This window comes from Augochlora pura, chromosome 5 (genome assembly GCF_028453695.1).
Source record: "Augochlora pura isolate Apur16 chromosome 5, APUR_v2.2.1, whole genome shotgun sequence".
Taxonomy (NCBI): domain Eukaryota; kingdom Metazoa; phylum Arthropoda; class Insecta; order Hymenoptera; family Halictidae; genus Augochlora; species Augochlora pura.
In genome coordinates, this window is record NC_135776.1 from 10,259,228 (window position 1) to 10,274,151 (window position 14,924).

Consider the following 14,924-nt stretch of genomic DNA (forward strand, 5'->3'; position numbering starts at 1 on the left):
ATTTATCAAAATAACTATAAATTAAAGCTGTAAATGTTTGAAGGTAAATATTATAGGTCCGATATTAAAAAAGAATAAAAAGTGGTACGTAGATCTTGCTATCATATTTTTATGTTGTATTTCATTTCAACATATTCACAGATATCAACAATCGAGGACATTATTTCTAAGCTTTATTCTCAAGGTATACATTCTCGTTAACAGGAAATTAGGGTTCACTAGACTCCCGGGCTTTAAATAAATTACAAAAAGTATACGTACATATCCAGGGTTAAAATTAATCTTTAAAATAATACTTATCAAATAACCTAATAATTTCAAATTCCTCGTTATCATAATGTTGGTATAATCATTTAAATTTTGAAAAACAGAAAAATGTATCATGGAGTTTCCAGAATCACATATTATGTTGACTAAACAAACTAATTTCAACCCTCTGGATGAAAGAAAGAAACTGTTCGCGTTATTCAAATTCGACATAACAATAATATCAGTCCGCTGATGATCGTTCTCTGGCACACATTGTCGACGCTCGCCCATGTGTTCATGTGTAATCGCCATAGCGTAGCATGTAGCTGTATACGCACATAATACACAACACCTCTCGAACACAATAGCGGCAATAAAAAACACATCACTACACCGTATTTGCAAGAAGAATATACAGCATGATATTACAGTACACTCGCTTCTTCTTCACTGGTAAATAATGACAGCGTGTGCTTCCGCAGAGACTACTCAATGCCAATTATAATATTAATACAATAATGCTACTTAATAGGATAAAAATAATAACACAATTATAATAATCACGACCAAAGAATGCAGATAGTAATATATACACCATGTGTAATACGTTTTTATGCAGTTGCAAGATATATCTGTCGAACGTAAAGGTATACGCGGCCCTTTGTGTTTGATTTCGAGTATTCCACGTGACGCAAGAAATCTCAGGACAAACACGAGCTACGATTTAATTGAACACGTTATTCTTTGGGACGTAAGACCGAAGGCTGAACGCTTCGTTCAACGGCAACACATGGATAATATTATTCATTACGCACATCTTTTTTACCATCTCCCATTTCTTATTTTCGTTTAAATTCAAATTCCAATAAGAAACAAAACATTCGTTCATTCCTTAACTAATGTAACTTGAAGGAAACGCAAATTTTCTGCCTTGCAATTGAAACTTGTACAGTTTGAGTCTCAAGAAAGAAATGCAAGCTATTCGATTGCATACGACTTATTGACGCAACCGTTTGCTGCTTACTCAGACTTGGCCAATACAATTTAAGACAATGCGACGATTTTATAGAAAATATACGATAAGATAATGTTTAGAGAAAAAATCAACAAAATTAATAATAAAAAGAAAAGTTGGTGGGCTTATACTGCCTTTGACTTATATTGCCAAAATTGAAATGTAACTAACTTTAAAAAAGAATCACACGAGTCTTTCTGAATATTTTCCTATACAGAGTTAAACTAATTAAGGCTCCCATATGTCTATAAAATCCGCAGTGTATTAACAGTGAAATTAAACATCTTTGTCAAATTAGGAGATACTACCAAGTATAATGATTATGTTATTGTTTAATTGTGTTAAAATTTCATATATCTGACGAGATTCCAATTGTTTTTTAACTAATTTCAGGTATTTGTAACTTTATGTTTTATCTGGTTTCTTAGATCGTCAAAATTGATCGCTTGCACCTTCTTTTTAATTTCTCGTGACTCGTCATGTACAATCAAAATGTTTCATTAAATAGACCGTAATAATGTGTTCAAGAGCATATTATCATATTTGACAATGACTTTTAGTAAACTTTATATTATTTATAGGTCTTAATATATATTTCTACTTATTAACATTCATGTAGTCGAATATCTTTCTTTTTTTCTTTTTCAATCTTCATGATTATAACGAATACTGAGTGAAGACGTATCAAGTTCGGACAATGTTGTACACAGGGCATAGTTATGGTGCAGATTGTACAACAAATAGAAACGTTGCTTCGCTAGTACATATGTAGTCGCGAATGTACAGATGTATAGTTACTGTACGTTTTGCGATAACGACGCTGTAAAGTCCATCTGAATTGCGGACGCACTGTTTATTTATTATCCTTCTCACTTAAAACTCACGGAGTACGTAACGCAACGTTTTATTGTCAATCCCATAAATCTGCCATTATATTTTGCCTTTATACATTGCTAATTTACGTTTAGCGATAGTGTACAACGAGCTGCGAGTATGTAATTTGTCGTTACTTTAGAATTCGACATTGCAAGGCAATAATGAATATATATACTTTTTCCTTCTTTCTCTTTTTACAAAAATTCATCGACTCCTCAGTTGGTAAACTGGAGCGCCGAAATAGGCTTACGATTTCATAGAAATGTTTCTTGATTTATAGTCAAATAATATCAACATTTTTTAACATTCTGATTGTTAGATTAACTGTTTTGAATATGGATCGTGCGTGAAATGATTCGACCAAAAAAAAAGAAGAAAAAAACAGTAACGTAAAAGGCCACATCCAAAAACTAATAACATTATACAGTGAAAATGCTTTGTTGATCTCATATGGTATTATTATATATAATATGCTTCTATGAATTTCTTGGATATTCGTATGTCTCGCTAAACTTCATCTAAATATTTTCTGTTCTGCTTTTCACAGCAATTATGATATGCTGAATAGTATTAAAAGTAAGCATTATATGTAGTTTGCAATTTACGCAGACATCCTTCATAGCCTTAATTAGTGCAGACCGTGAAATCTCGATAATTATTTAACAATCGTACGAAGTGAGTGTATCATATACCCTTCAGTCCTGTTTCTTGTATCAAGATTCGCAAAGTCGTTGTGCCCGAAAAATATACTAGTCAACTGGAGAAACCAAATTGGAACGAAAACATTCTATTGATCAAAAGCTTTTACGATTTCCCAGACTTTTCTTGTTTGCTCAATTCAAGCGCGTACGCCAATTCCAATTCTTCTTGTTGTTTGCGTTTGCGTCGCTCTTCCTCGGTCCTCAAGCTCTGCTGGGCAGCTAGGAAAAACTGTTCTTCCTCGCTTAGAGCTAACGGCGTATTATTACCGTTCCAAACTTTCTCGAGGTACGCTTTCATCTTCTTGTCATTCAAGCCGGGCTTCAACTTGTTGTTATGTGTCGAGTCTTGTCCCTGTTTCTTCGATTTGTCACTTTTCGTTGAAAACGCTTCTTCTATGTCGATCGTTTTTGTCTTGGCGTTAGAGAAAGCATCTGTTTCAATAGCCTTAATGTTCCTATTATCCTCGGAGAATGCTTTCACGAAGTCGGCCTCGAATTTAACGCTGTCTTTCTCAATTTTATTCTTTGTTAGAGGAAACGTGTTCGAAAAGTCGGTTTCGAAGCCTTTCGTGAACGAGTTCTTACGAGGAAGAACAGATGATGTTCCGCAACTGAATGGATCTATTTTTCCCGTTTCGGTACTTTTGTTCGCATTGATGTCCTCTGCGTCATCGGCAAAGGGATCTGCTATATTAAAGGGGTCTTCGTACCGATAATCTCTGAAGGGATCTTCCGTGAAATCCGGCAGCTTTGGGTGTACCGTTGTGTGTGCTCTGCTCGTTGGTCTGGGCGGTGCCGTTCGATTTAGGGTTGGTTCCGGCTGAAGCAGGTTTTTTTCAGTGGTCAATTTTCGTTTACTGAAAAGGTACAAAGAATAGCGCGAAAATCGCTGGTTATCCTCAGGCTGCTGGACCATACCTAACTGCTGTCAAAATACTAAAAAGTGTATTTAAAAAACCTTAAAAATGTTCGAGTTTATTCACAGAGTGTAGTATCTTCAGAATTGATAATTTAAGAAATATAAACACTTGAAAATTAGATTTGACTGAATTGTTCAGTAATTATGACTTAAATTAAAATTAAGCTAATAGGACGTCACTTATTTACATCCCTCATCAACTCTGATAATTTGACGAATAGAACTCGCTCATTTTCTTTAACGCGTGAAAAACAAAATAAAAAGAAAATATGTCATGCATTATCATAAAATAAAATTATAATACTGAAACGAAAGGAACAAATTAATTTGTAGACGGTATGCTCCAGAAGCCAGGTCAATGAATAAACTGAAAATTGTGCAGCTTCTACCTAAATTTAAAACAAACAATACAATTAATCTTTGTTGTAAAACATATTTTACAAACTAAAACAGTAATATATTGGAGTGACATGAATCAACAATTTATATTTCAAATTTTAACGTAATTTCTCTCATAAATGGAATATAAAGATCAAAGTCATACCAATATATTTTCATATTTATTAAAACTAGCTATATTTGAAATGTACATCACTAATATATTTAATATAACATACTAAAGACTGATGAAGAGGGGGAAAGGTGGAATATGGCCAGGACGATATGTGGGAACACTTAAAAATAAGGAAACAAGTCAGTTGTAGGCTAATAAACAATTACATACTAAATGAATAGTTTATTCTACTGACTAATAAAATAAAAGCATATTGTATTTAACTTTCACATGTTAATTGAAAATTGGGGAGAGTACGTACCTTGGAATCGAAATTAGCAAAATCAGCGAATCCAGTAGATGTAGTGAAACCACCATTATTATTATCCATAATACCTTGTTGAGAGGAAAATGGATCCGAATTAGAATTTGCAAAAGGATCTGGTGTTGGAGACGGTGTTGGCGGCGCAGGTGCTGCCCTCAAAGGTCCTGTAGGTCCTTGAGAAGGTCGGGGTGGTGCTGGTCGAGGTGGTGGTTGTTTCGCTTTTTTAGGAGGAAGGGCAGGACTAGGGCTTTCTGGGCGAGTTGGAGCATGAAGATTTGCAAATGGATCATCTCCGAAAGGATCTTTTGTTGCCTAGGAGAAAATTAATGAATTAATTAATATGTATTATCTGGATTATAACATTAAAATTTTAATATTAAAAAGATTTTATAACTTACTGCTGTAGCAACTGTAGGTTTTCCATCAGTTCGTTTTCCACTTCCAAAGGGATCGAAAGGATCTTGCTTCGTATTACTATTATCAAACGCACTAAATGGGTCAAACTGTTGAACAGACAAAAACAAATTCGATCTGTTATGTCTGAAAAATCTTATATCTTACTGCAATTTCTCTGATTTATTGTTAACCGACGAAAAGATGATGCAAGTATTACACAGTATAATGCGATACGCGCATAGAATTTGGCCGATCAAAATAGATAAAGAAGGGATTCTACTTGAACAACTAACGAACTGTGTGATATTTAATAAAAAATTCCTGTGAATGCAGATTTGACCGTCTTATCCAGCTAAAAAACCCTTTATAGTATGGTAATACTTCTTCGATTTATTGTGTATATCTCCGAATTTATTCAAGCTAAAAGCATACCGAAGCAGGCTGCGATGGGAATGTACTTCCAAATGGATCTGGTGTTGATGCATTAAATGCTTCTTGAGCTTTACTCGATGCAAAGGGGTCTTGGTCAAATCCATCCATCGTTGCTGTTCCATTCGCATTTGAAAAAGAATCTGCTCTTTTTTCTTTTGCTCCATCCGCATTACCCGCAGCAGTTTCATATCTACATATATTTAGTTTCAATGACAGTAAAAGTAGAATTTTTGTACATTTGCGTAATCTATATTTCAAAAACTCACTCTAGATCTTCAATTTCAGGATTGAATTGCAGATTAATATCAGGTACAAGACTACCGTCTCCTGCCGCAAGTGCCGAATCATAAAGTGCAATTGCATCACTCATCTGACGTTGCTGTTCTTGCAAATGGGTGATTTTTGCTTTTGCTTGACAAATTTGTAACTGAGTATCCTGCAAATTTTTTGTCAATTCATTTAATTGGTCCCTGCTTTTGTTTTGTTGTTGTTCCAATTGTTGTTCCTCTTGGCGTAAACCTTCTAATTCTTGCCGCTTAGAATTAAGTTCCTCTTCTTGAGCATGTAATACAGATTCCTGCTCTTCTGCTTGTTGACGTAACTTGTCAACCTATTTTAGAAATTGAGAATTTTAGAACACATTGTTTACTACATATTATTTAAGCAGAAAAGTATTGTATATAAAGAATCTTGAGAAAACATTTTTGTTTAAATTTATATGTATATTAACCACATACTGTTAGTACCAGATGATCATGTTACGATTGCATCTTCAGATTTAGTATATGATGGTACTTATATGAAGTAGAAAAACTAATGTAATGCATTTTTGTATCATTTAAGACTCCAATCTAATTAACTTTGGTGCACCAAATGGTTAATCATGAAGATATAATATAAAATTAAATGTGAATGAACTTTTATGAAATTAATTTGTACTAGAGTGGAGCCTTAAGTAAAATTTGCAAGCAGATTTCATTTCTCTGATAACAATCTATTACTACAATATTTTACCATGCATTGCCACAAAGCACTAGCATTATCTATGCAAGTGTACTCGAAACACGTGAAGCTTTTCATAAAATAGCATATGTATTCAACCATTCTTTTTTGAATCATAATTTACACATGTATGTACACATCATTGTTGTAAAATAGATATTTAAATAATTTGTTACCTTTTTTATGCCTTATTCGATAATAGTGTAATCTAGTATAATCAATTTTGAACAAAAGTTATACTTATTGTATGAAAAATAAAAAATAAAATTTGAATATCTCTTATCATACCTGTCTGTCAATAAAATTAGAAACTCTCGATGTACCTTTTTTAGTTCCTCGCGAATCTTCAGCTCGACCTCACTCAAATCTTTATCTACTTCTGTTTTCTACAAGTTAAACATAATAAAACTAAATAATAATGAACAAACTAAACGCAAAGAAAATAAATTAAAAAATACATTAAGATTGTTCAATATATTCAAATTCTGTCTAAAATAAGTAAATAACGAAGTTGTAAATAAATATACAAGACAATTAATCCAATTCGATTATTTAAACTTATTCCTAAATTGTTCATTGCATGAAAAAGTGTATGAATAAAATTTGCACAATTTAAAAATTTGGAAATACTAAATTGAAATTAATCATTAAAAAATTATTATTATTATTACTATTACTACTATGATACATGTCCTGTAAGAAATCATGAAACTTTGAATGTATGCACTTTTCCTTACAATTAATTGGTTTAAGAACAAAGTTAGTTAAATAAGTTATTCTAAACAATATCTAGATGATATACATACAATTTTTCCTTCTATATATGTATGACACATTATAAAATGTGGTGTATGAAGTAAGAAATATTCTAACACTTTAGATGAGAACAAATTATTAAATTAAATTGAATTTAATGCATATGGAATTTATATTACCTACAAAGTGAAATTATAGTGATTAACAGAGATTTTTCTTTGAAATTATTGTATGCAAACCTAATTATGTTTAAAAATATTAAATTTCAATAACAATTTTTGTAGACGTGAGTATAAAGAAATTATTAACAATACATCAAACATATTCAGTGCAGAGCTCATATAAATATTTATTCTTAAGAAGGATATGAAGACAACTTAGATAAAATAAACCAGAAACGAAAAAGTAAAGACACAAGGAAGCATAATAATAATTTGTGACTTCTTCATATTTGAAATCTAATATTATCATATAATTAAGGAAACAACATAGTAAATATTTCTTTTTAATTTATTTTGTAGTTACTGTACATTTTTTGCTATAACTAATATAATTATTTATATTTTACTACAAAAAGGAGGCATCTGCTTAAATTATTTTTAGGAATTGAGTGTATAAATGTTGAAAATAAGTCGTAAGCAAATAAATACATAATGAATCTTTTGTAGTACTAAAAAATAAAAAAATTTTGTTTATATTTCTTTGCATCTATTTTCATTCATTAGTTATTTTCTAAAACATTTATCAAGAGGCAGTAAGCAAAGCGTAATGTAATATTATAATATATTAATACTCTCTGCAATTCACAAGTAACAATGACGTATAAAACTTTTGAAGTTATATATCTTAGTATACATTTACATGTACCTAAATGAAAGCATTCCATGTACATTTTATAAATACATTGGTTTTTAATATCACATGAAAGCAAAGCTACTCAAATAAGCAAGCAGGCTACTAATATTCTGTATCTAATTGCAATATCATTTACCTGAGCCTTCAAGTCATTCAACCTTTTTTGTGCTTCACCCTTCTGATTTTCCAGTTGTTTTAATGTTGAAGCAAGCGTATCTAATTCACTCTGCAGGTTCTTGATTTCACCGTTTTTAATCTTGATGTCAGCTTCTTTTTGTGCAATATCTTGCTCCATGCATTGTCTTTCTCTTACAAGCTCTGCTATGTCTTTGCTTATCATATCTAATTCTGGATTTGAATAACCAGATATATTGTTGTTCTCCTAAACAAAAGATATGTCATGTAGATACAATTTGATAATTGTAATAAATATTATCTCTGCCCAATATTATAATGTACGTGCCCTTTTCATCTTGACACTGTAATACCTTAAAAGGAATTTTAAAAGATTGAAAAAAAAAGTTTTAAAAAACTTCTTATTGTTAAGCAGTTTAATGATGACGGCATAATGTGATATAAAAGTTTTTTTGTTAATTAACCCTAGCAAAATCGAGGCTAAAGTTATTGATAGCGTCGCTGGCTTATACACAGCAAATACAAAGATAACTTAGCATTTCTTTATATTATATTCCTTTATTACAAAATCATACATCATATAGCATGCTAATAAAGTCAATTAAAAAGGAAATACAGAGACAAAGTATGTAAACACTACTGAAAACGAAAATAAAAGTAAAATGAATACCACAATACCAGACGAAAGTAATATTAAATATTTATTACAAAGAATTTACAATTCCTTTTATATCAATGTTTCTATACAATCCATTTTTATAAAAATGATGGTATTATTAGATATTATTCCTCCTTCATATTTTAAATGACATGTTAATCTATAGCCATAAATCTACTATCGTTTAATGTATTTATTATAAATTCTTTTATATGTTGACGTCGAGTTTTAGGCTTAATTTTTCCAAAATCATCTGTTCCATACAACGATTTCAATCTTGCATTTTTTGCTTCTTTTCGAAACTCTTTAATATGCATAATATTATTCATTTTTTCCTTTTTCAAAACATCTACACGAGATGCATAATTAATACTGAGAGGCAAAACTTTCATAAACTGTTGATTATCGAAATTGTTCTTTTTCTTTGTATACAAAAGACTTATATTTGATGTTTTGTGTAAATAACATTCACGATTTGCTGACATGATTGTCTGGGCTACTACTCTTAAGTGACATGTTTGTGTTTTCAAAACAATAAAGATATTGAACAGCATGTTAATAATGTATTACAAACTTCACGTTATTAAAATCGCTTATTACAAATATACATTGATTTATGTCCATCATGCATGTAAGATTTATCATATCTTTTTATGTTTCATATTACATTGCTTTCCAAATTGTAGCAGGAATCAATTTTAGAGGAAAGTATGACCAACTACGTAAAAAAGTGATTGAAATATTTGACAAACAAAAAGGTAAATCAAAATAATAACACTATATTTAGTATTATTAAACACTTGTGATTTCGTAAAATTTCTTTTATGCAAAGGGACTGAGTTATTGCTTGATACAAATGAATTTGAATATCCAAGAGCAAATGGAACTCTCCGGATAATGCACAAACAATTATGGGAAGAATATTATGAATGCCTGAAAAGAGCATACAATAAAATCACAGCAGAGAGAATCATGTACCCAATTGCACTTATAGCTCTTGAGGGAACAACGGTCATGTACGCTAAACGTACGCTTGTTTTAACTGAGTAACTCTGTAATTGTTAATTCATGTAATTATAGGTTGAAATGCCCAATATGTATTTCACCAATGGAAACATACATGAACGATAATTTTGAGTGGTATTTTGACACCAATAGTTCTGTAATGTTCAGTAATGAAAGTAACAAGCTTATAGAGGAATTAGACAACATTATAATTTCACCAGATGACAAAAAACTAATAATATACAATATCAAAGTATAAATATACATATAAATTAGTTGTATTTATAAATATTTATGATAACTAGATAAACATAAATATACGAAACAAAGAAAAATAATTTATTCATGACAATAATATGCAATTTTGTAGTCTGATCAAGGTGGTCAATATTGGTGTAAGTTGGGAGATACATTATCAACAATTTATTATCTTTCAATTGAGCGTGACTCTCAGGAAATAAATATAGTACACCCTAACACTGCACCATACAAGCCTCATGCAGTACCAGAAAAAATGTTATCCAAATATGATTTACTTATTTCTACAACGTGGACTACATGGACTCAATGTTCTGCATGTGACATAGTTGGAAGAAAAAATCGTTATGGATATTGTACTGTTTCTTCACGTGAAAATATTAAAAGACGAGGTACAGTTTACTAAACTGTGTATCGTTTCAATAAGAGATCTTTCAAAATAATTTCTAGTAACACGTTAAGATATAGACGAACAAACTGAAACAATCGAACAGTTTAGTTCAGAAACTGCAGATCAAACAAAAAATTTAAACAAAAATGTTATAACTAAAATTAAAATGGCTTTACGTGTATTTAGAAATCAGTTACCATGTAAAAGTGAATATATACCAAAAGAATTTCTAGACATTCCAGATGTTAAGAATAGAAAAACAGAATTAATGATTAAGTTTTGTAAGGTATTTTCAAATTTTGTAAATATATGTACAAGAAAATGGCACAGAAAAACTTTTAGGGATCTATCCCCTATCACCTAATATTCCATTTACTTACTGACTATGTTTAAGAGTGAGATCCCCCCTATCTCAAATCCGTGCCATTTTTATATGGAAGGATATACATCTACTATTTAAAAATATATTACAATTGTACGCATTTTACTATATTTTCTGTTTAGGTAAAATGTTCTAAAAATGAAATATTTGAGGTGCGCGATAGAAATGGAAATGTTCTTGAAAGTGCAAACAATAGTGCTGGTATTTATTCTGTAGTTCAAGGAATGCCTATTCCATCGCCGCCAGTCATGCGCACAGTAATTTTCAAAAAATATGAGACGAAAGCAATACTCATATGCCCAGGGTAAGTTCATATAATTTTTAGTTCCTAGTCACATATTTATGCTTAAAAAATGTTTAGAAATTTAAACACAGATGTACCAATTACTTGGAAAGTAAATAATGAATTATTACATCCGTCTGTTATTGAAAAACAATCGGAGGGAAGAATTCATATCAATGCCCAAACACATATAATCGTGAACTCATTAAAATTCGAAGATACAAATATTTACAGGTACATATGTATTTTCATAAAATTTAATTGCATAACAATTTTTATATGTCAAATATTTTCTTTTATAGTTGTTGGCAAAAGAATGAAATTGCTGGTATAATAAAATTACAAGTAACAGGAGAAACAGAATTGCAAGCAAATTATAGTGTTATGATACTTGGTGAAATTTTAATAGTTACTGTATTTCTAATAATATTTTGGAGAGCATTTGAACATCGTAAACGCTTTACCATTCGTTAATTATACCATATATTATATCACGTACATTTGAAAGAAATGGTATATAATATCAAACAAACAAAATTCATTGTATTTTAATAATAAAAAAAAAATACATACCATGATAGTATCTGATGATTTTCGCATCGATGGTGGTATCATATCGGGAGTCAAGGATTCCGGTGGATCAATGCCTTTAAGTTTTTGCTTAATAAGCCATATGGCAAGAGCAAATTGTTCTTTATTTAATTTTCCATTTTGACATATGTCACAGAGACTCCTAAAACGTGAAATATGTTATACTTTTGATTTTGCAAATGGTTAATAAATAAAATAATAGAAATATACAAACCATATAGAAGCCAAATCAGCCTGTGGAAGTCCACTTTGAAGGAAGACATCTTTGATTTCTAAACCTGAGACATATCCATCCATATCTAAATCAGCTTGCAAAAACAATTTCCCAGCCGCTATTTGTTCTTCAGTGGAAACTATCCACTGTACACTAGTCTGAATCATACATTTTTATATTAAATAAAATATTTCGAAAAACATAAGAACTCTTTTATATCATGGGCAAAGTTGAACAAATTTTAAATGTAAAAAAGGGCAAACTTTTAACAATCGTGTTGCATGTAATTATATGTAATTAGTAATTGACAATCAACCCTACTAATCGTTTAAATTACCGCGATTTTTATCGATTAATTCGTTTTAATTATAAACATCAATTAATCAATGAAATTAAATATTATAGTCTTCTAATGCCCAATGCTTTACATGATGCTCAATTTACTTTTGCCATATCCATGCCAGTCATATTTTTCACAGCAGATGCAATAGGTAGAGGTGGAATTGGTGGAGGAACTGTTGTCATTCCTACTGGTACAGGAGACTTTGAAACTGGTACAGAAACGTCCTTTCTTTTACCAGGTGGCAACAATTCTGGTGGAAGTACACTTGGTATTGCGTATTTTTCTAATGCTTTGTATACCAAATGCATGGCCTATGTAAGCAACAAGTAAGCAAATTAAGTAATAGAGTTAAATATTTTCTGCTTATTCAATAGAAAGCTTACCACAATAAACTCATGCCTATCCAGCATACCATCTTCATCCATATCTGCAAGCTCCCAAATCTGTCCAAGTGTAACTAAGGGAAGTTTACTATCCATAAGAACACCTTTAACACTATTTCCAGATATATATCCATTTTTAGGTCTTAAACTATTAAACAGTTGTTCATATTTTGCTCTCTCTGCTGGTTTAATAGACCAATCTTCATTGCTAATAGGTGTTATTACTGGTAAACTATTAACTACTCTCTTCTGAGAAATTATGGGTATGTCACCCTAAAGATATAAAACAGTAATCAATTAAAAGGAAATTTATTTATTGTGTTACTCTATGAATTATCTTACCATCTTCGGAGGAGGTAATTCCATATTTAAGTTTGACATATTAACATCTCTACCTGTTTGCGCTAATGCACATAATTTAAGAGCAACAAAAAGACCAGATTTATCTAATGAACCACGTGATTGTGGATCTGCCATATCCCATATTTGGCTCAGTATATCGTCATCCAGCTGGGATTTCTTAAGAAATCTTGCAGCTTCCATTGCACCAATTCGCCCATATCCATTTGGATCAACCTGAGAATAGCATAGAATGTCATGAATACTTTACTTCACACTTTTAGAATATCAAGTCAAGCCACTATGCTTTGTATCATAGAAAATGAAACACAGTTTCAAAATTAATAAAGGTCATATGGTTTAAATATGGTTCTTTGTTAATTTAATACACTTATACATATAAACATGTATAAAAATATGATTTTTATATATAAAAGATGAATCGTATTGTTATGAACATGAACATTAAGGAGTTAAGGGAAAAGTTCACATCTTTCCATTGCACATGTTTTGTTTTATCGATAAGAAGTCTAATTTTTTAATGACAGCTGTTCAATAATAAAAATCAATTCTTACAAATTCCATTAAAGGCTTAAAAGAAACTGAATTAAATTTTTTAAAATTATAATGACATCATATAATAACAATAAAAGAGAATAGTTATAATAAATAGCGTCAAATAATTCCATTTAAAATTAGTTTATATCTTTATTTGTATAAGTTTTTTGGAAAACTAATGAGAAACAAAGAAAATCGTAGTATTATAGAAATTCTTGAATTATAGAGGTTCAAGTTACCATGACTTGACCATATAACTTAATGCAATTTAGATTTATCATACATTATCAAAATAATATAAATATACCTGATTGTAATAGGCTTCATATATAGCAGTATGGCTTCCAGCCACCTGTAAAAATAATTTTATTATATTTCCTCCTACTGTCTTGTGAATTATGAACTACAACACATTAAGGGATATTAGTAGTTATCAATTTTAACTGCCGGAAATGTGAGGCTTATCGTAACTGACATTCATAAATCTGTAGATAAACGTTTATCATGAGGTTATAATTTTTTACAACATACTGTTTATAATGATTATAATGTAAATCTGTCTACAAAAGAAAAAAAAGGTTGTATTTATCAAAAAGGAACTGATAAATTACTTATGCTGTCAAAGAAATTGTAGTCGATTACGGTTGTCGAAATAGTAAGAATACGTATGGTATAACAATGTTACTTTTACATAGTTGACATATAAATTTTTCAACTAATGTTTTTAGTAACATACACGACAGATCGAATATTATATCATAATATGTGAAATTCTAAAAATTATGAAATACCTGCGTGGGTGATGGCAGGGCGGCCATACTTGCATTGAATACTGGTTTAACCAATCACACTGTGAATCGATAGTTGTACATCATGTTAATAACAATTTTACTTAGCATTTTGTAAATGAATTTTTATTATCTTATACACCACTGGGACACCACAATCACAGTTTATTCGTCGTGCAATTCAAATATATGTTCACAACAGAAAAATATTATTAATCAATGGTACGAGACATACAGTCTGATACAGCCGCTTCCCGCTTGTCCACGCTTGTCGCGCTCGATTGTCGTCTAGCACTCTACCTCTTACGTTCCACCTCCTTCTCATCATTGATACGTATGCATATGTATGCACATAATACAAACTATGTGCATATGTACGTATTTTCTAAATAGACGTCGCTAATAAACGCTAATAACGCATACGGTACAATTGAACATATATTTAAACAGAATTAATTATCTAAATTTTTAACTTATTTGGTTATGTGGAAATGTCCCGATGACATCTAAAATGTTGAATTTCTACACAATCATAATTTAATCGTCACACAATTGTTCAAATGTTGAAGAGTTGTAC

General features: G+C 30.7%; 2 protein-coding genes across 4 annotated transcripts; one reads left to right on the forward strand and one right to left on the reverse strand.

Annotated features, from left to right (window-relative positions):
- Positions 1-21: 21 nt before the first annotated feature.
- On the reverse strand, positions 22-14,639 carry Eps-15 (Epidermal growth factor receptor pathway substrate 15). Of its 3 annotated transcripts, none has more exons than XM_078180592.1 (14): positions 14,351-14,639; positions 13,867-13,911; positions 13,005-13,238; positions 12,663-12,935; positions 12,381-12,590; positions 11,937-12,094; positions 11,705-11,864; positions 8,156-8,401; positions 6,732-6,794; positions 5,673-6,016; positions 5,407-5,596; positions 4,977-5,081; positions 4,576-4,890; positions 22-3,661 (listed from the first exon to the last, which is right to left on the reverse strand). In XM_078180592.1, exons 1-14 carry the CDS (start codon positions 14,375-14,377, stop codon positions 2,945-2,947), a joined length of 3,087 nt encoding a protein of 1,028 aa, XP_078036718.1. In that variant the 5' UTR covers positions 14,378-14,639; the 3' UTR covers positions 22-2,944. The 3 variants fall into 3 exon arrangements, with proteins under 3 accessions (XP_078036718.1, XP_078036719.1, XP_078036720.1); XM_078180594.1 differs by having other exon boundaries at positions 3,570-3,698; XM_078180593.1 differs by lacking the exon at positions 6,732-6,794 and having other exon boundaries at positions 23-3,661.
- On the forward strand, positions 9,505-11,156 carry LOC144469868 (uncharacterized). The gene is made up of 6 exons (XM_078180561.1): positions 9,505-9,570; positions 9,645-9,828; positions 9,893-10,070; positions 10,188-10,467; positions 10,538-10,752; positions 10,971-11,156. Exons 2-6 carry the CDS (start codon positions 9,710-9,712, stop codon positions 11,154-11,156), a joined length of 978 nt encoding a protein of 325 aa, XP_078036687.1. The 5' UTR covers positions 9,505-9,570; positions 9,645-9,709.
- Positions 14,640-14,924: the final 285 nt, after the last annotated feature.